This window comes from Caretta caretta, chromosome 1 (assembly GCF_965140235.1).
Source record: "Caretta caretta isolate rCarCar2 chromosome 1, rCarCar1.hap1, whole genome shotgun sequence".
NCBI classification, from domain to species: Eukaryota; Metazoa; Chordata; order Testudines; family Cheloniidae; genus Caretta; species Caretta caretta.
Genome location: NC_134206.1, coordinates 238,213,645 through 238,235,543, shown reverse-complemented (window position 1 = coordinate 238,235,543; position 21,899 = coordinate 238,213,645). Strand labels below are relative to the sequence as shown.

The 21,899-nt window shown below is 41.5% G+C and overlaps 1 protein-coding gene across 1 annotated transcript in view; it reads left to right on the top strand.

Annotated features, from left to right (window-relative positions):
* PIK3C2G (phosphatidylinositol-4-phosphate 3-kinase catalytic subunit type 2 gamma) overlaps nt 1-21,899 on the top strand; it is a 276,099-nt gene that overhangs the window by 179,112 nt on the left and 75,088 nt on the right. The window contains exon 24 of the mRNA XM_048827594.2: nt 11,745-11,901. Coding sequence (XP_048683551.2) covers nt 11,745-11,901 — 157 coding nt within the window. The remainder of the gene's footprint in view (nt 1-11,744; nt 11,902-21,899) is intronic.

The following is a 21,899-nucleotide window of genomic DNA, read 5'->3' as shown; positions in this document are numbered from 1 at the left end:
ATGAAGTGACTCTACCTGTTTTCTGGATCAAAGTCAGAAGTGAATACCCACAACTCGATGAATTCACTGTCAAAACTTTCCTCCTGTTCCATTCCACATACCCTGGCAAAATTGGATTTTCAGTGATGACTGCAACGAAAACAAAATACTGCAACCAGCTGAGCATTGGAAAGATGCTCCAAGTGTCCGTGTCAAACATTCATTCCCAGATCGAAAGACTTGCATCTACAAGACAGGCACAAACATGTCATTAACAGTAGGGTGAGTGAATGCATCTGACTTTTTAAATTTTTTTTAAACTAAATTAACTGAATTGTCTCTAATGTACAAAATGAGGTATACAAAATTTGTAGCCAAAATTATTGGTAGCCTTCATTTGAAACAATGTTTAAAAATCAGGTTAACATTTTCATATCACATAACTTTTTGAACTGGATAGGTGCTGGAACTACGGGTGGCTTGAAGTGGTTTCCATTATATACAGAGTTTACAGTTTGGTTCAGTGGCTCTCAGCACCCCCACTATCCAAATTGTTCCAGCGCCCCTACTGAACTGGACTTTATTTTAACAAATAGAACTGAAGTAGTGGCCCTGTGTTGATAAGCAAGTAAGTAATGCCTTACAAAAAAGTACAAAAAAGAAAAGCCTGGCAAGAAAAAACAGCAAGAAATACCAGTGAAGCTCTGTTCATTTTTTTTCTCTCAAGCGGTCCATGACAGTTTAGTAAGGCAGCAAGCCTTGGTCCCTGGTGTCAAAATGGTTGAGAAACACTGGTCTAGTGCATTTAAAGAATTCCATATGGCTTGATCTCGGTAACATTGTTTCTGCTTCATTCTGATTTTGCCCATTATCCTTATCTGGAAAATGTGCTGCAGTCTATTATAGATAGATGGATGAGACATGTCATTTGTGCAGAATTTCCATCTATGCCCTAAGGAATTCCTGTACATTGCCATTTAATCATCATGGGTTTAGTCTCATCTTTTTTTGCTTAATGATACACAGATATCCTATACCTCTGATATCGTGTTTTTGGAACAGACTTCTGTTATTGAATAGTCCATTGGCTGAGACCCAAGTGTTTTGTTTGTTTTTTTTCCCTACTATTCAGTTTATTTTAAAACCATTTTCCTAATAGCTTTAAAGTTTGCCTTTTGAAAGTTCATCGGTGCTATTATCCATGGGGAAGTCACCCTTACAGAATATCTAGGTCATTTGTGTAGTGATCACTGTTAGCCAGCTGAACTCCCTCACTCACCTCTACATGTTACATCAGACACAGCTGGTAATAAACTCCTTGCCACCTGCAAAATGAGATGCTTTTAGAAAACCATTATTTATGGTTTCAAGAAAACTGTGGCTAATATTTTAAAACATGGGTGTCCAAAAGTTACGTATTTAAATCTGTATTAAAGCACTCAAATAAATGGTCTGATAGCTCGTTGCCAGCTCCTCAAAAATTGAGACCACTTAGTCGGGTGCCTAAATATGGAGTTATGGTCCTAGCTTTAGGCACCTAAGCTTGTCTAAACCAGACTCTGATGGTGCCATTTGATCAGTCTACATAAGAAATGGGTCTGTGCCATAAAATAGTAAAAGAGACAATGATTGAAAAACATTCTAGACTTCTAAATCTTTAGATCACACTGCATGTTTTATGAGGTGTGGTCCTTTTTTTAAGGCTTGGTCCCTATTTGATGTGCAAGTGGATGAACCCTCTGAGAGAACTGAATTTCTTGTTCAAATTTTGCAGTCAGATAACAGCATAGATGAGGGATTGTGGCTAGCAAAATGTCAATACATCCAACTGAAAAACCATTCACACATCTCTCATGCGTTGGCATGTCCATTGCCAGCTTCCTTACTAGGAAAGATCATTCCAGATGAGTCCCTAACAAGAAAGATACCACAATGGCTTGGTTTATGCTATGAAATGTAATGCTGTATAAACAGTTGTCAGCAATTGTGTTAGCTGTATTGGGTCTTAGCACAGTTTAACCAAGTGTATACAAGGATTTATAACATGTTCTGTATCATGTCAGCTAACCATGATTAAATCCCGATACAACGAGCATGATTGTTGACCGCCATGTTCAGACATGGTTACATCTTGTACCATGGGCCAGTCCAATGAGATAAATACTTCCCTGAATATTGGCCAGGACAGAGAGTATATACAATGTGGTGATTGCACAGGGAAATGTCATGTAAGGACATGTCTACCATATCTATATCTATATCTATATATAGGCTTTGAAGTACTAGATCTATATTAGTAAATGGTTGATTTCACTGTACACATGCAAACTGATGAAAAAAATTTCCATCTATAATAAACGAAATTAACAGATAAGTAAAGTAGGAAAAATGCAGCTTGAGAACTTATAACAGTTTGATATAAGGCTATTTACTTGGTTTATTTTTACATGTGATGTTGTTAGAAGTCTTTAACTTTTCAAATTTTAACATCTACTGCCATTAAATAATTATTGTCTGACCCCATCTAATTTCCCTCCAGTGTGAACATTTAAATAGATAAAAAATATGCTTAAAAATAAACATTTATGAAAAATAAATATCAACTTCTGCCAAGCCTAGGTATATATGTGTCAACTATTTTTTTTAAAAAGGAAGAAAATATCTTGAATACCTTGAAGAACTTGCTCAATAATTATAGAAGAATATGAGAAACTACTGTTCTTAATCAAGAGCAATTTGCCTCTTGAACAAGATATATAGTGCTGGCTGGAAATCAGATCCAGTCTGGAACATATATTGTGAGTACTTCCAAGCTCAGTGGGATAGTTGCCATTGTTTTCAATAGCAGTAGGTTGGGATCCATATCTATAAGTCAATCAGGGTGGGATTTTCCAAAGCACTGATGTGACTTAGAAGCACAATTCCCATAAAAGTCAATGATACCTTTGAAAATCCTGTGCTCGGAAAACTACTGTCATGGATGCTAATATAACAACTTATATGAGTGAAACTATGATCAAAAAGAGATTTCAGTGTAAAGGGCAACTTTTTTCCCCTGTCTGTATCTCCAGAAGCAGGAGAAATGGTAGGAAATGGCCAGTGTTAAAACCAGGTTTTCTGGCAGACTGGGTACAAGCCTGATTGATGGCCCCTGCTCAGTTGAGGACTGTGCATCAAAACATAACACTCCTAATCTGAAGGGCCATTTCCACAATTTCTCCAGGCTCAGAACTTTCAGCCCCAGATCCACAAAAGTACTTAGGCGCCTAACCTCCAGATTTAAGTGCCTAAGTTCCATTTTTAGGCACCACTATGATCCACAAAAACCTCATTTGGCTGCTGCCTAACCCTGTAGGCACCAAAACTCTTTCAGCACCTGAGGTTTTGCAGTGAATATTTCCCTAGGTACCTATGTTTCTGGCCCTTGGTATGCACACTGCTGCCTGCCTTTAGGCACCTGGGTGCCTTTCTCTCACCTAAGCCCCAGAGCGATTCATGAACCGGAGGAAGATAGGGTGTCCTCCCTCTCGGTTGTGTGTGGGGCCTGATCATGCTCACTGGCGGCCCAACTCCACACAAAACAGTGTGGGGAAAAAAGCTCCCTTTACCCAAGTGCTAATGGCACTCACCTGGGATGTGGGAGAGCCCTGCTTCCAGTCCCCCCTCAACTTGATGAGCAGAAATTTGAACAGGGATCTGCCACCTCTCAAATTAGTGCTTTAACCACTGGGCTATGGGATATTCTGATAGGAGAGATTGAGGGAGACCCCTATTCACGTTGTTCCACTGGTAATTACATTATTGAACAATTAACTATTTATTGGGCCAGAAAAAGAGGGAGAATCATTTCATGGCCCAGTGGCTAAGGCACCTCTCCGAGAGATGGCAGATCTCTGTTCAGCTCCACCCTTCTCATCAGGCTGAGGGGGAACTTGAACCAGGGATCTCACACATCCCAATGAGCACCTTAACCACTGAGCTAAAGATGATAAGGGAGTGTCTCTTCCTTCGCCCTGCTGTTCTGTGTGGCATTTGGTGGCCTCTGAACAAGCCGACTGGATCATGTCCTCATGAGAGTAAGGTGGAGGTACACCTATCTTCCTCCAGTTCGCATAGCACTAGTGGGGATAGGTACCTCTGTGCAGCCTGGACTTAGGTGCCTATCTCCCTGAGAGGGGTAGGGGTTAGGACACATCCCCTCATGAGCATCTCCCATTGGCTAGCTTAGGCGGGGAGCCACCTAGCTTGCTGGCTTTTGTAGATCCCATTCTAAGGTTCCTATCTCTCCCCATTCATTGTATACAGAGCCTAGGTGCCTCACTCAGGCTTTGTGGATCCCATTGTTGTCCCAGTGATTTTGTAGGCACCTAAAAGTTAGCTGTTGTGACAATGGGTGTCACAACGCTTATGTCCCTTTGTGGATCCTCAGGCCTCACTGACCTCAAAAAGCACTTCACCGTGAGTTCTCTGTTTGGAAGCCTCCCAACTGTCTGTTGCAATAAATAAAGGTTTAAAAGACAAAAACAAAAGCTGGGAGAAATCCCTCTAGAGAAATACATTCTGGTTAACTTTAGGTGACAGACTGTTCAAAACTCACTCAATCTCTTCTAATGGGTTTTAATGTGCAATTGCTATTTGGGATACAGACTATTCTCTTTACACATATAGAGATATGTATATAAACCCTGGATAGTTGGAAGAATAGAGGTCTCAACAAGGTACGGGCCTGCTTTTTATTTCGCAAGAGTTTGCAATAAATAAATAGAAACTTGGAGCTGTCTGGAAGTTCTACACTTCTGTATTGTCTGCTTTAGTAAACAGAAGACTCAACTGAATATAGATTTACAATGAGCCAGAGACAATGTAACTGGCAGCTTTGGGGCTGATCCTGCTCCCATTGAAGACAACGGCAAAAATGCTGTTCACTTTGGTGGGAGCAGGAGTAGCTTTTGGCTAATCTACTAGCAAAATATAGAATGGAATGTTCAATCGTTTTGAAGTTTTACACAGAGTTTGGGGGGAAATGTGCACTTTATTGAACTGTGTTGCACAGATCTTAGTTATTGTATAGATTTTAAGTATATATTTTAAAGCTTTAAGAGATCAAATGCATTAAAATAACATAAAGGATATGACTATGACTTTGTCTGTGACACACACATTCACTGAGCTTGCTGTACACCCAGGCACCAGCCCAAGTATACAGTGCATAGTTCTGAGGTGCCATACACTCAAACTTGCACAGTATAGAGACTCCCCAAAGAAACGTCACTTTACACTGCCCTAGTGCTGTGTGGGGTTCGACAGTGGTTGGGACAGCTTACAGTGCTGCAAATTTCCCTCTGGCCTTGCTTAAGTTTTCACTGACCCATGCCTACTTTTTCACTGATCCACATGAGGCATGCACTAGTGATGCTCACATTTTTCCCTAAGCAAATAGGGCAACCCACGTTTTATTCTTGCTTGGTGACTCCTTACAAAGAACTTGATAAGGCCTAAAGTAGTCAGTGGGAGTTTCTCTATTGAATTCAATAGACTTTGGATCAGAACCTAAATCCTCTGTGCTTCTGAACACATCCTGTAAACTTCTTGTATTTGATTGTTACTTTACAGGCTCCAACAGCCTGGATTATATTTGAACTGATGTAGATTTAAGAATAAAAACCATAGTAACATTGAATATTTTGGTTATAAAAATGCTTTTTCATTTTAACTTTTGATCAGTGGGTGATCTGGTTCATTAATTCTATACCTAGTTAAGGAATTATGGAGTATTTGGAAAATTCTTTGTATTTTAGACAAGGCTCAGAGCTGCTGTTCACCCATGAGATCACTCAAAAATATTTTTATGCCACCCATTATATAAATACCCTTGTATATCAGGCTACTGTTCTTAGTCTATCGCCTGTCTTATTCCCCCAAATTAACCTCAAGCTTACTAAATACTGTATTGCTCTCCTAAAGTAGGAAATCACCTTTCTTATAGAGCTGATTTTGTTCACCTTTTTAAGTGGTTGCTTAAGGCAGATTTTACTGTATAGTAGTTCAAAGCCTGTTTCTATAGTGTATGCAAAGTTTGTCCTTCCTTGCCAAACCTACACAGCTAAGCACCTAAATTAAAAAATAATGCGGTGCATTATTTAAATAAGCTTTTAGCTTTGCAGAAGAATAAAAGATATCCACATTCAAACAGGTTTCAGAGTAGCAGCCGTGTTAAGTCTGTATTCGCAAAAAGAAAAGGAGGACTTGTGGCACCTTAGAGACTAACCAATTTATTTGAGCATTAACTGAAACCTTTGCTTTTTGACTGGTTGCATCTGAGTTCCAGTCATTCCTGCTGAGTGCTACTACTTATTCACAATTCAGCCTAGATGATTTTAGAAAACCCAGTGTGTGGCTGGGTGGATGGAGCAACTGATTTTAAACTAGTAAAAGTTCTGAGTGGTTTCTCACGCTCTCTCTCTCCTGTGTTCATATGAGCAATTGAACTGTATCTAAAGTTAAACTGTTTTGATCTTTGACATCTTCTCATTACATCTCTTGTGGTGTGACTAGAACAAACTTTCCCCTAACAACACAATGGGAAATTTAGATTGAATCAGGGAAAAGGTCAATTGTTGTTTGTCTCATGTGCTCCAGTTACTAAATAAAGGAGGAAGTTGAGACATCTTTCTCACTGGAAACAACATGTTCCATACTGTGGGATTCAGAGTAGGGAAAGCTGGAATCTTTGCTGACCTTATAAACTTCATTATCAGCTTATTTCAGATGTTTCATCCCAGTGGTCAGTAAACCCTAGGGATCTTGCTGTTCTGCAACTCTAGGGATGTAGCAAGTTTCCAGCCAATGGTAAGGTCCTGGTAAATATTCTCCTTATCCCTAATTCGTTTGTTGTTATGCCTGCTGAGCTATCCAATAACTTGAGGCTTGGTTCCTTCCCTGCTTCCCATGTCATATCATCCAAACATTCTTAGCCTCCGGAGGGACACTAAAAACCATTCCCATGAACATTTGGAAGATCTGACAGCAATCTACAGTGACATTCATCACTGGGCTTGCTTTTCCTTGGATTAATTTAATAAACCTTAGGTCACAGCTATAGCAAAATGTAACCCCTGAAATCCCAGTACTGTATAAAAGCCTGTTTGCCCTAAGTGTGTGCATTCCCTTGTTTGTTGAAATACTTCCACTGTAAAGAACTAGAGGATCCATTCATCCCATCTGGGGCACAGCTTTCATTGAAGACAGGAGGCCTGATAATGCACTTTCATTGATTTTGCTTATATGCTGCAGGTACATGGTCAAGGCCAAGTTACACCAGCTCTTTGCAAAATCACTTTTACACTAAAAAATATGCTCCCCCCGTGCGCCCCTTGTAAGATAGAGGGCATAATATGGTGAAAAAACGCTTGTGAGGCCTTCCAAAATGGAGACATAGTAAAGGCCAAAAGTAAAGGCCAGTTACATGCTCAAATTCTCCTACTTCTTATTTTGCTGCACAAATGCAGCACGAAAACAGAAAATAAAAAGTGAACACTCTGCATGTTGGGGGCTGGAAATCTTCTCTGTTATATACATGCAACCCCACTGATTTAATTGAAGATACACGGGTTTAATGGAGGTCTGCATTTTGGCCCATGTGGCCTCATTCGTGCACATATTGGTGATGATATGGAATCCTTGCTCTTTCGGCCCCCATAGTGGTGATATACTATATGACTTATTTATGATCTGTGTGACAAATATTGAAACCCCGTGAAATATCTTTGGAGGAACATATTGTATTAAGGTTATGAATGGTTTATGTATCACTGTGGGCCAGGAATTGTATGCAGCTGTGCGGGAGGGTTGCTTTTAGCTTCTCCAGGAACTAAAAACAATGGATGATGATTTAAGGTGAATCACTCAAGTTGTAAACACGTCTGGAGAAGTACCACCCCCTGGGGTCGTTTGCATATGCATGTTCACACTGGGTTTTCCAGAGACCTACAGACAAAGAAAGGGCTTCTGTCGTAAAAAGGATGCATTTAAACTGACTAGGGATCTTCTTTCTGGTCCAGCAAATGATAGGACCTTCTGTCCAAGGGAGACTCCAACTCTTGTAGAAGGTTTGGAAAGACTCTAGCCTATTAGGGTCCCATGGGGGCTGATGAGTAACTCATGATATTTTTGTGTGTGTTTTAAATCTGTCTATTGTTTTCTCTGTAATGCTTTTACCTTAAGAATAAAGGTGCTTCTTTAGAAGGAGCTGTGCAGTAACTTGTAACTGCTGGCAATATACTGTTCATAGCCCTTGGAGAGAAAGCAACACACAGAGGCTGGCCATTAGGCAAACTGGCTTGCCGTGGATATCACAGTGTAAGGCAGGGAACTGTGCCGCCTTAAAGCCCCTGTCAGGCGGGAGAGAGATGTGAGTCTCATCCAAAAGACATGACATCTGGGAGCCAGAAACTTTAAATGGGGGACCACAGAAGGTAAAAACAGATCCAATTACCCTGAAACTGTGACAGTCTGGATGTCATACTAACAGTAGCATGTGTTAGGACCTGGGGTGAACTGGAAAATGTACCATTTCATGTTCAGGCCTGTGTAGTTGAATGCATAGAAACACCATCCCTAGCAGATTTATATCCAAATGGGCCATATATCTGTTATAGGTATTATTCCTCTGCCTTCTAATGAGCTGCTGATTTTTTTGATTGAATGTCACTCTGTACTGAGTTTCAGGCAGTGCACATCAAGGAAGAAAGAGCTGCCAGGCAAACAAACATATACTTATGTACAGTAGCATTAGACAGTGTATGCACACAGATAAGCCTCTTCTCATGCCTCCTCTGTTTCATTGGCTGCTATATGTTTATATATGTTCGGAGAGAGAGGCATAACTGAGGGCGATTTTTCAGCTCTGGAACAGATGTTACCTCTTCCATATATAGACTGAAACGGCAGTCACCATTTATTTCTGATGGTATAAACTTGAACATGTATGATGGGTTGACAAAGTGCAGTTTACACTTTGCAGTCCAGGAGTCATTTATGGGGCATCTTTTTCCCCTCCATGCTTTTTATATTTCAAACAGGGCTTCTGAAAAGCAGCAGGCAGAAAGGGACACATGCAGAAATTCACCCTTGTAGATGTATTTTACACAGCCTTTAAAAGCCTGGTGTCACTGAAAATTAGTTTTTAAAGATATCTCAATTAAGAGGTCCTCTGTTTCCCATATTAATGATTCTTGTTTCCTCTCCCATGTTATACTTTTCATGTTGCTATTTTTTTTTAATTGGGAGGTGCTCCCTTTTTGAGCTTTTAGCTGGATTAAATACTTGCAGCCCTGGAGTTTTAGTATCTGGTTACCATGGAAGAGAGAGACTGTGACATCAGAAGAGCTTGAGCAAAACCAAGCTTAAATGTTCCAGAGGAAATCAATTTTCTACATCATATTTTTCAGATGAATATGAGGAAAGGTCCAGCACCTTAGAAGGGAGACTTGAAGGAAATTGAGAAATTTAAGAACCTTGTAAACTGTTTCAAAACTTCTTACAACATAGCTAATGCTGCAAAACATACAAGAGCTGTCAAATACCAGTTACATGCTCAATAAAACCTACAAAAATTGCTTAATGCTAGTAGCCACTGTGCCATATGAAAGTCGTGCTGTACCCCAAATTGCGTCTTCCACTAGAAAACTCTGTTACTCGAAGTTTCTGATTTCAGCTCAAATAACCATGTTGCTGATTTAACATGAGAGATTTGACCTTGCTTTAGAATAACTGTGCTTTCACAGAATATCTTATTTCTCTGTGTAGATGGATGCAAATCTCAGAATTCAGACATGGATTTCAAACATCACAGAGCACAGTGGTGCTTCATATCTGGAGATGTGACTAGGCCCCTTATAAAGAGAGGACCCTGCCGCAAATCTGAGATTGAGGTTTGGTTTTTAAACACCACCAAAAATGGAGGAGCTTTAAAATCCAGGGTTTGGGGTTGGACCCATCTCCTATATTAGGTGAAAATGATCAGTTTTGCAGGCTTGGCTCTGTGACTATCTCCCAGGCTGACTTGAGTGAATGTCCTCGGTTCAAATCTCCATCAGTAATGATATAGGAATATTTAGAGGTTAATGTCAAAGAGAAGTAGCTCTGTTAAGCAGGGGATGGAAATAACTTCTGTCTCTAAGGCCACGTCTACACTACCCGCCGGATCGGTGGGTAGTGATCGATCTATCAGGGATCAATTTATCGCATCTAGTGTAGACGCAATAAATCGATCCCCGATCGCTCTGCTGTTGACTCCGGAACTCCACCAGGGCGAGAGGCAGAAGCGGAGTCGACAGGGGAGCAGCAGCGGTCGATCCCGCACCGCGAGGATGCGAAGTAAGTGATTCTAAGTTGATCTAAGATACGTCGACTTCAGCTACGCTATTCTCGTAGCTGAAGTTGCATATCTTAGATTGATCCCCCTTTCCCCCCACCTATATGTGGATAGTTTTTAAAGGCAGAGAGAGGGTGGGTGGGAGGCTTTAATCCAGAGACTGTGGGAAAGGGGAGGTATTCAGAGCAATAAGAATCCAAGGAAAGCTGCCAGTTTTGTCTGGGGTGAATTCCCAAGCCCCACAACGAGCATCCAATGCAACTCAGCTTAATCACTGCAACCATACAAAGAGCATGTGTCTGCAGGAGATTAAGGAGACTGGTAATGAGCTGGGGGATGCTGAGATGGAAATCGTTTGTAGGGAAGATGTTCAGGTTTCTTGTGGGGAAGAATCAGCAACTGGAATGGGGTCAGACCCCTCTTGAGTGAATTTTTAACTAGAGAAGGGCCCCAAACTGTAAAAAATGTGTCTGGAGTTCAAATCTCCCAAAGATTTGGGAATATTTAGATTTTGGAGGTTGGCTCAGGCTCACCTCTAGCTCAGGGTTAAATCTAATCCACTGTGTATATTTCCTGGGTTATAGCTCTCTGATCTGTTTACATATATCTGTATACACAGTTATGAGGAATAAAATCCTGCAGTAGTTCTCTCTGTGCTGGGGTAAAACAGTATATCAGGCTATGTTAAAGCTGAAGCTCTCAAAAGGGAGAATTTTTAGCAAAAGCCTGGCTAATTCATTTTCTTTTGCAATATCATAGCATAGTTACAAAATCCACAAGTTATTAAAAAAGCAAGCCATGGGCCCAGATTCTGCTAGTAATTTATATCCGTCTAAATCCAGAGTAACTGGATAAAAGTCAGTGTTTATCTGGATTTATTCTGGTGCAGCTGAGATAAGAACCAACCCTTCACAGTTGTGTGCTCAAAAGCAGAAAAGCACCCTAGTTTTGGGGGGATTTTGTTTGTTTTAAATACACTTCTTGCCTGGTAGGGAGTTATATTTATATCCCACTCTGTTCAAGTACAGCATTTAAATATTTCAGTATCAGGGGAGAATATGATTCATGATCAAGACCATTTTTCTGAGGCAGGGAGTCGGAAACTGAAGCAGTGAGAGTTAAAAATGCATTTTAAAAAATCGTGTTCAGTTGTTGGCTTCCCCAAATTGCTCCCAACCATTTGCACTAAGAAGATCTCACCTAGAGACCTGTGTCTGCCACAATTAGTCAGCATCACTGGGTGTTCTGGCCTGGAGTTATCCACCCTGGAGGAAGGGAGGGAAGAAATAATGAGAAGGGAAAGATTGGGAAAACAAATATTATCAGGGAGTTAAAAAGATCAGCCATCTGAGAGGATTTGCCATTTTTCATTGTATCTTGTTTTTCCAAGGGACCGAGCACCTTTTATCTTCACTTCAGAGATGGAGTATTTCATCACAGAAGGTGGAAAAAACCCACAGCGCTTCCAAGAGTTTGTGGAGCTTTGCTGTCGAGCTTATAATATAGTCAGGAAACACAGCCAATTGCTCTTGAACCTGCTGGAGATGGTAAGAACGTCAGGGATGTAACCAAAAAAACCCCAATCCCTCTTGTTTTCTTTTTCCCCTGTAGCTAGGCTTAGAAGAATTCGATTTTTATCGGTAAATGTCAATTTCATTGTACACCCCCGAACCAATTAATATATATATTTTTACCACTAATAAACTAAATTTACATTAAGGAAAAGTAAGAAAAATGCTGCTTGAGAAGTTACTAGCATTTGACTTAAGGGTCTTTACTTTGTATATTTTGACATGTGATGTGTACAATTTGTTAACCGTTCTAAAGGTTTAACTTTGAATCTCAGTGTCTACTGTCATTAAATAATTTCATGCAGTTGTGAAAATGTAAATCGATAAAACTTGAAAAAATGCTTAAATTTAGGAATCGATGTTATCACTCAAAGTTGTAAAATAATCAAATTCTGCCAAGTCTCTAGTACTGTGATTTAGAGCATTGCCACATTTCCAGGAATTCTTTTTCCCATGCAAATGTTAGTAACTTTATTTAGAGTGCCACCTTTGTGCCTGCAAAACATCATTCTGCCCTCTCTTTTGTGTGAAAGCTAATTATATTGTTGCTGATATTAAAGTTTCACCCTATTTTTTTTTCAAAATTGAAACATTTTTGTAAGATTTCAACCAATTGCAGAGCAACTCAAATTAAAAGGTTTTCTTTGGTGAATATTTCACCCGGTCCTAATTCCAGGTTTTCAAATAGCCATTTCCTAACTCTGTTCGGAATTAAAGAAGAGAACTAATTAAACTAAACGTACAGAATGTATTATGTTACAATACGCTATGGTGATTGATCTAGGACACTGCAGCCATTACAGTGTTTCGGGAGCCATTATTGTAGAATCCTGTCATGCTTTGTTACTGGGATAAATACAATAAGGAAAGAAGACTACATAAGGACTTCAAAGAAGAACCAGTTGTAGAGGGCAGCCTTGGTTCGAGTGATAATGAGCTAATTCAGTTTAGAGTAAATGGAAGGATAAACAAAAAATAGATCTGCAACTTGGATCCTTGATTTCAAAAGAACCTACTTAAAAACATTAAGGGAATTAGTTAGGGAAGTGGACTGGCCTGAAGAATTCAAGGATCCGAATGTGGAGGAGGCTTGGAATTAGTTTCTGCAACTTTGATTTAAAGTACCTGAAGCCTGCATCCCAACCAAGGAGAAAAAATTTGTAGGGAAGGGTTGCAGACAAAGCTGGATGAGCAGGCATCTGAAACAGGTGATTAAGAGAAAGCAGAAAGCCTACAAGGAATGGAAGATGGGAGGGATCAGCAAGGAAAGCTACCTGTTAGAAGTCAGAAAGTGAAGGGGATAAAATGAGAACTGCCAAAAGCCAAGCAGAGTTGGACCTTACAAAGGGAATTAAAACCAATAATAAAAGGTTTTATAGCCATATAAATAAGAAGAAAACAAGGAAAGAAGAAGTGGAACCACTAAGCACTGAGGATGGGGTGGAGATTAAAGATAATCTAGGCATGGCCAAAACCTAAATAAATAGTTTGCCTCAGTCTTTAATGAGGCTAATGAAGAGTTTAGGAGTAGTGGCAAGGTGGCTAATGGCAATGAGGATATGGAGGTAGAAATTACCACATCCAAGGTGGAAGTCAAACTGAAACAGCTTAATGGGACTAAATCAGGGAGTGGGGGGACAGATAATCTCCATCCAAGAATATTAAAGGAACTGGCATGTGAAATTGCAAGGCCAATAGCAAAGGTTTTTAATGAATCTGTAAAATCAGGGGTTGTGCCCTGTGACTGGAAAATTGCTAATATAGTTCCTGTTTATAAGAAAGGGGGGGAAAGTGATCCAAGAAACTACAGGCCTGTTATTTTTACCTCCGTGGTATGCGAGTTCTTGGAACAAATTTTGAAAGAGAAAGTAGTTAAAGACATAGAGGTGAATGGGAATTGGGGTAAAATACATGGTTTTACAAAAGGTAGATCGTGCCAAACCAACCTGATCTCCTTCGGGAATATAACTGATTTTTTAGACAAAGGAAATGCAGTAGATCTAATCTACCTGGATTTCAGTAAGGCATTTGATAAATCATTACTTACATTGGAGAAGATGGGGATTAATATGAGAATTAAAAGGTGGATAAGGAACTGGTTAAAGTGGAGACTAAAACAGGTCATGCTGAAAGGTGAGCTGTCAGGCTGGAGGGAGGTTACTAGTGGAGTTCCTCAGGGATTGATCTTGGGACCAGAATATCAGACAAGAATGATCTTGTAAACTGGAGTAATAGAAATGGGGTAAAATTTAATAATGCAAAGTGCAAGATCTTAGGGACAAACAACAAGAATTTTTGCTATAAGCTGGGGAAGTATCAGTAGGAAATGACAAAGGAGTTGAAAGACCTGAGTATATTGGTTGATTGCAGCCAATTGTGATGCAGCCGTGAAAAAGGCTCATGCAGTCCTAGAATGCACCGGGTAAGGTATTTCCAGTAGAGACAGGGGTGTGTTATCAGAGGCTTGTATAATAGTACTGAGGCTGAGAGGGGTAATCTGAGACTTTTATTGATTAATGTTTGTAAAGCACTTTCAGCTCTGCGGATGAGACATTACTCAGTAAAGCCCAAATCAAAGGCCCAGTGCAAACAGCAAGAAGCTGGACTGTGCATTGCAGGGCTTCTCTAGGGGAGGAGCAATGGAATCCCCGACTAAGCCTGTGGAATGGTCATAGATCGGCTACACAACTGCTAGTAAATCCGTAGGGCTCTGCATCACGTGTACCCCTCATACGCAGAAGAGGAGAAATGATAGGTATGGCGGTGAGTGGATCTGCTGTCTTCTCCGCATATTCTTGTTGTGTGGTGGCATGCCAGGAGACTTCACAATGCTGTACTGCATGGCACTAAGGATCGTTTGTGCCCAGCACAGGATCCCCAAATCTTACCTCTCTGAGCACCCTCTGATGTGCAGCAAAACTGCACTCCTATGGCCAAAATGAAAATTATACATTGCAAAATATGCCATGTGTCTCCCATCTTAAAGCAATTTTGAAGCTAGAACTGGGGCATGCAATGGGATGCCCAGTATGGAGTACAGAGATCATAGACAATCGTATGACTGGAAGGGCTCTTGAGAAGTCATCTAGTCCAGTCCCGTGCACTCCTGGCAGGACTAAGTATTATCTAGACCATCCCTGACAGGTGTTTGTCTAACCTGCTCTTAAAAATCTCCAAGGACAGAGATTCCACAACCTCTCTGGGCAAATTATTCCAGTGCTTAACCACCCTGACAGTTAGGGAGTTTTCCTAATGTCCAACCTAAACCGCCCTTGCTGGAATTTAAGCCCATTGCTTCTTGTCCTATCCTCAGAGTTGAGAGAGAAAAAAATTTCTCCCTCCTCCTTGTAACAACCTTTTATGTGGTTAAAAACTGTTATAATGTCCCCTCTCAGTCTTCTCTTCTATAGATTAAACAAACCCAATTTTTTTAATATTTCCTCCTTCGTCATATTTTCTAGACCTTTAATCATTTTTGTTGCTCTTCCTTGGACTTTGTCCACATCTTTTCTGAAATGTGGCACCCAGAACTGGACACAGTACTCCAATTGAGGCCTAATCAGCATGGAGTAGAGTGGAAGAATTACGTCTAGTGTCTTGCTTACAACACTCCTGCTAATACATCCCAGAATGATGTTTGCTTTTTTTTTTTTGCAACAGTGTTACACTGTTGACTCATATTTAGCTTGTGATCCACTATGACCCCCAGATCTCTTTCCACAGTACTCCTTCCTTGGCAGTTATTTCCCATTTTGTATGTGTGCAACAGATTGTTCCTTCCTAAGTGGTGTACTTTGCGTTTGTCCTTATTGAATTTCTTCCTCTTTTCTTCAGACCATTTTTCCAGTTTGTCCAGATCATTTTGAATTGTAATCCTATCCTCCAAAGCACTTGCAACCCCTCCCAGCTTGGTATCATTTGCAAACTTTATAGGTGTATTCTCTATTCCATTATTTAAACCATTGATGAAGATATTGAACACAACTGGAGCCAGAACTGATCCCTGTGGGAGCCCATTTGATAGCTTGACTGTGAACATGGACATCTGTGCTCAATGATCCATGCTGGTTACCTGAGAGCTTCTGGATAGATTTTTAAAGTTGTGGTTTTAACCCATAAAGCTCTAAATTGCCTAGTACCAGGTCCCCCTGTGAGACCGCCTCTTTCCCTTTAATGTGTGATGGTTGCAGTTAGCAGAGGTGTTGATGCTAGAGCCCCTTTCATATAACAGAGAAGGTGATGTGGCCCTCTGCACAAGGGCCACAGAGCTCTGGAATGCCTCCCGCCCCAGGTCTCTCATAGTTTGGATCAGTTGGCATTCAGGGCACATTGCTGGTTCCATTTGTTTCACATGGCCTTTGAAAAGAAGTATTGGATTGAGCTACAGGCCAACATACAGCGGTGTGTTAGCACTTGATTATAAGGTGCAGCTTGGTGGAAGGATGAGTTTGATGGTATTGCACTCTGGTTTGGTGACTGTAAATAACTGACAGGGGAACTCAGAGCCTGTGGATGAGTGTTCTTATTTCTTCTAAGTGAAAGGAAATAAAACAAACATAGGAAGTTGAGTGTGATGGGGTGTATCATTTGAGGACTCCGGCTAGAGGCCCAGCAATCCTACCACACACACACAGCCTGGGAAGGAGCAGTGAAGGTGAGTCTAGGATGACCAGATGCCCTGATATTATCAGGACCATCCCAATATTAGGGACTTTTTCTTATATAGATAACTAATTCCCACCCTGTCCTGATTTTTCACACTGGCTATCTGGTCACCCTAGATGGAGCTTCCAGGCCTGCCTAGAGAGGCCTTGTGGAAGCAGCCAATTAGAGCCCAGTAGACTCCGATAAAAAGAGCTGCAAGGCCTAAGCGGGTCAGTCCCTGGCTGGGACAAGAAGGGTGAGGATGGGTTCTCTGCTCTGACCAGAGGAGCTCAATGGGCTGATCTACTGGCCCTAGGAAGGAGAAGACTTGACAACTATAACCCTGAGGTAAGGATGAAGAGAAAGGGGCTACATGGGAAAAGGCCCAGGGAAATAGCAGCAGCAAACTGGAGGCAGTGATGCGTGTTTAAAGGGTCCCTGGATTGGGACCCAGAATAGTGGGTGGGCTCCCCACCAGTCTACTAGCAAAGTGGCCAAAGCCCTGAGAAGGGGACAAGGCTCTGCTGGGAAGCCCAAGTGAAGGATAGGACTTAGAGGGTCCCAGAGATGGGGCTGAGGGCAGACAGTGTGTCAAACACTTTGCTCCCCTGGAAGCCATTCATCCATTTTACACGGAGTGACTTGGCCGGAGGGCTGAGCCACTGAAGACCTACAAAGCAAGGTCGACAACCTACAGGGGATGCCTGAGGCAGGAAAGACTGCAGTACCGCCCCCAGCCACTGGGGAGCACTCAAGAGATGAGTGCCTCATCACATTGAGGAAGCCCCCGCTCGTCTCACTGAGGTTTGAAGGGGGAATTTGGCTCCCCCCATGACACAAGCAGCCAGTCAAAACTAAAAGAATCTAAGTGCCATAGTGTGGTGGCGTGAAGGTCACTCCAGTACACCACCTTTCTGTCAGGCGTGGTGTCACAAGTTGGTCTCATTAACCAGAGCCATAAATAAGAGCTTACTCAGCTACACCCAGGGACACTTGTCTCTCCCACTCAGTCCAACAAGCAGTTTCTGGCTCCTTCCTTCAGGAGATACATCTTTCCTGCATCTGTAAATAATCTCTGATTCTGGAACCCATTTTGGTTCCTTCTCTGGGTTACTCCTTTCAGCCCTTCCTTAATCAGGAGTCTCCTTTGCAAATGGGCTGCATTAGTTAGTCCCTGGTTGTTCTCCTTAATCAGGAGTCCCCCCACCTCTCCTCCCTGGAGCTGAGTTCTCTTAATCACTTTCTCTGGTCCTGAAGTAAGAGCTGTCCTCTCCTGAGCTGAGCTATGGGTTAGCCAGCCATAAGGCCTTTGCCAGCTTCTCCCTCAGCTGGTACCTTTCCCTTAGCCTTTAGGCTTCAGACTGCTCAGCAAGCTAGTATTTCCCTGTTAGTATTCCTGGTGCTTGCCCTGCTAGGAGAGAGGAGGCAGCCTTTATTCTGGTCCCCTTCTCCCAGCTCATTCCCAGCTGGCTGGGGAGAAGGAGGAGGGAGGGGACCCTTGCCTTGCCCTCTCTGCAAGGGTCCTGGCCCTTAAAGAAGCAGTAACAGTATTTCCTCCAGAATACTTCTTATTCCTGGGACTGCTTCCTTTCTCCTAATATCTCCCAGGTCCTTGTATATACAGTTGGGCCTTTCAAACTCTTAAAGGGCCATGCCACATGGGCTGACCATTACGCCCCACTACTCTTAAGGGCAGACTGCTCCATCACATATAGTAAAAAGGGTAATTTATAGACAATTAAATAGACGATGGGGTAAGATCTACTTTTGGCTCACTAGTGCAAAATACCAGATGGTAGCAGGAAAGGAAAGATAAACTAACCATCTCATATTTATTTTATGCAGAAAAAGCAGTCTCAAGTTTCCATGATGGAATGTTCTGTGCATATCTGAACATCTGCATCTTGTCTGCATCTCGTTGTCTGAGTTCTGCTTTCTGAGATGTCTATATAAAGTTGTTTTTTTGTTTGTTTTTAAAGTCAAATCTGAAGTTGTATAAGGCCAGTTTCAAAATGTGCAGTGCTTGATTGGAGTTGTAAACTCTATCTGCTTTGAATGGTGAGTAACTGCTAGTGGCGTCCAGCAAATTGTGATTATGAACCACAATATTTTCTGGCCCAGTGTGGAGTTAATTCTTTATTCTCTTGGTGATGAGCAGCATGTTTCCAGATATCAGCAGTACCAGTATATGCTCCAGGGAGTGAGGGAAGAAATAAGCCATGAAGTTCCCATCACTCTGAAAAGCAGAAACATCTATGGGAGGCCCAAGAGCCTCGCTGGAAGAGTCCAGCTACAAAGCCTGTAGTTTATCAGCTTTCCTCTCATTAAAGAATCAATGTGAACTATAGCAGAGGGTTTCTGGGGGCCATGAGCAGCATTCAACTAGTTCAAAAATCATGTGAAATCCAGGATTTTCCAGATAGAAATTTCTATATAGACAGGTCTATATAGTTGATTCTCCAAGGAAGCCTAACAAATCAGCACTCTGCTAAAATGTGAGTAAGAAATAGACAGTCATTACTGAGAGATACAAGATATAGATTCACTGACACTAAGTCACTCTGTGTCCTTGGGCAAATCACTCCATTTTGCCACACCTCGGAAATACCATTTGTAAAATAGAGATAATGAAACTTGCCCATCTTGGTGAAGGGCTTTGAGGTCTGTGTGAAAAGTGCTGTGTCAGTACTAGTATAATTAATTGTTTCATGTAGAGATGGGCCTGTCCCACAACTCTGGATCTGAATGCCAATACCCTTGGAGATGTTTGCCATCCAAACTTGGGTCCACCCTTACAGCTGGCCCTTCACTTCCTTTTCACTATGAGCAGATCCAGACATTACCATACTTTGGGGGATTAGAAATCCAGATCCAAATGTTTGTGGCTCAGGCTTATATATAGTTACATCAGATAACTAAAATACCTGTGATGGTCAAGTATTGTAGCCCAAGCCAGCTGGTGCCCAAACATATGTGCACTTGGGACAACCAGTTGGAAAATACCCAAAGTCTTGTCTGATCAATCTCCAGCATCACTGTGTTGGGAACCGTCCTTGTCCCATATGATACAAGAGGAAAGAAACTACACAAAGCAAGAATGATGGAGGGGCTGGATGATCCTCAAGGAACCATGCTGCCAGTGGGAACGGTAGCCAACAGAGCAATGCAGAGAAGCCAGTCCTACCCACACAACCTTCTGCTTCCCCAGCACTTGGGCTCGTCTTTCCCATATCCCCAGGGTAGGGAGTCCAAGCCATGCCACTTGCCTCTGGTGTAAGGTAGTTAGGGCACCAAACTGGAAACTAGAAGAGACATGGATTCTTTTCCCACCTCAACACATAGCATGACATTGGGCAAGACACTTTACCTCTCTGCACCATAGTTGTCCCAGCTATAAAATGGGGATATTTGTACTTTTGTAAACTGCTTGAAGATGTATGGATAAATAATATTATGTGTTTGTAACTGCAAAATATTATTATTGTGCCTTGCCCATTGTCAAGAAAGGTGAACTCTAACTGGAACAGGTGCAGAGAAGGGCTCCTAGGATGATCAGGGGAATGGAGGGGCCTACGTTATACCTGGAAACTGGAAGAGTTTGGCTTGTTTAACCCAGCAAAACAAAGATTGTGAGGGGACATGATTGCTCTCTAGAAATATGTCAGGGGGTAAACACCAAAAAGGAAGAAGAGCTATTTAAGCTAAAGGACAATGTTTGCATAAGAACAAATGGACAGAAACTGGTCAGGAATAAATTTAGGCTAGAAGTTAGAAGAAGGTCTTATAACCATAAGAGGAGAGAGGTTCTGGAACAGCGTCCCAATAGCAGTAGAAGAGGCAAACTAGTGTTAAAATTGATTTTGTTAAATTATTACCAGGATTATCTGATAGGGTTGCATGTGATAGCAGGGGACAGAACTTGATGACCCAGAAGGTCCCTTCCAGTCCTGTGCTCCTGTGCCCATTTTGTATTTAACAGAGCCCTCCCAACGGAGGGGAGGATTCTCTTGGAAATTAAACCATTTGAATTCACCTCAGTGATTTTTCAGTCTCCTCTGCGTAACCCGTGTTCAAGCTGTCACAGTTCCAGAAGCAGTCCAGACAGAGCCTGAGACATTAGGCAACATCTCAACCATGGTGCTGAGGAGAAAAGAACCCAAAATATAACCACATTGATTTTAAAAGACGGAAAGAAATAAGGAAAACAAATATCCCTCTTCTCTCCCCCTTTCATTTTACAACAAAACCTATGTCTCCCTTTTATTTGATTTAGTCTTCTGAGATCAGCGGGCACTTCTGTCTGCACTGGAAATATATTTCACTGCAGAATGTACATGCTCAAGCAGCAATGGTAAAGTTATATTTGTATTCTTTCTGAGAAATGGGTGGGAAAGATTTTCTCTCTATTACACACAGTCCATCATCTCAACTCGGTGTGGGGAATATGCAAAGTCAGTGGGTTTAAAACATTTATTAGAAACTTTTCTCTTCTTTTTTTAACATTTTAAAGAAGAGACAGGTGTGCTGGACACACTGAACATGTCTAGTTGTCCACTTCTCATTGCACTGCACTGACAATGTTGTTAACTCTCGTTACTATACAAATAAGATTGGAAGGAAGTAAGACTTTGCACTTAGGAAGTGTCGTTCATCCAATAATAATACATAGGACATATTCAAGCCATTTTACAACATATTCTAGTCTACTAATACTTCTGTAGAGGCAAGCAACTACTATTATACCCTTCTTTTGGACTGGGAAACTGAGGCACAGAGAGGCTAAAGGTAACTGGTATGTTGCAACTAAAACTGGGTACATTAACAAAACCAGTTTCTTACAGGTAGGTGTATGTACCTAATTACATGCATTTGAAATAGTGTGACATTGGGGTGTAATGTTTTTATAGGTATCCCTTTAGGTGTAAGGAGTTCATAGAGTAAGGGGAGACATCCATTCTGGTTTAGTGTTGTTTGGTTGGTGGGGAGGAGGTTATCACTGCTGAAGGCGGTGTTTGCAGCCTGCCCTGGAGATCTGTAGGTAGATGCCCTTTGCTGCCTTAAGGAGGCCGAGAGGGAAGAATAATGTTCCTGTGTATACTGAGGTGGTGGACTCCTCATAGAGGGATCAGTTGCAAGGAATTCAATTCATGAGGTCCTGAATCCATTTGAATACACCGTCTTCTAGTGTATCAATGTGAAGAGGTTAAGAATGCATTTCATTCTCCTAATCCGCTCTCTGCATGTTATACCCAGAGTCACACATTGCCCAAATTAGGAGAGGTTTGTAAATATAAATGGGGAAAGTTCTTTCTCTGTAACTCCATTTTTTT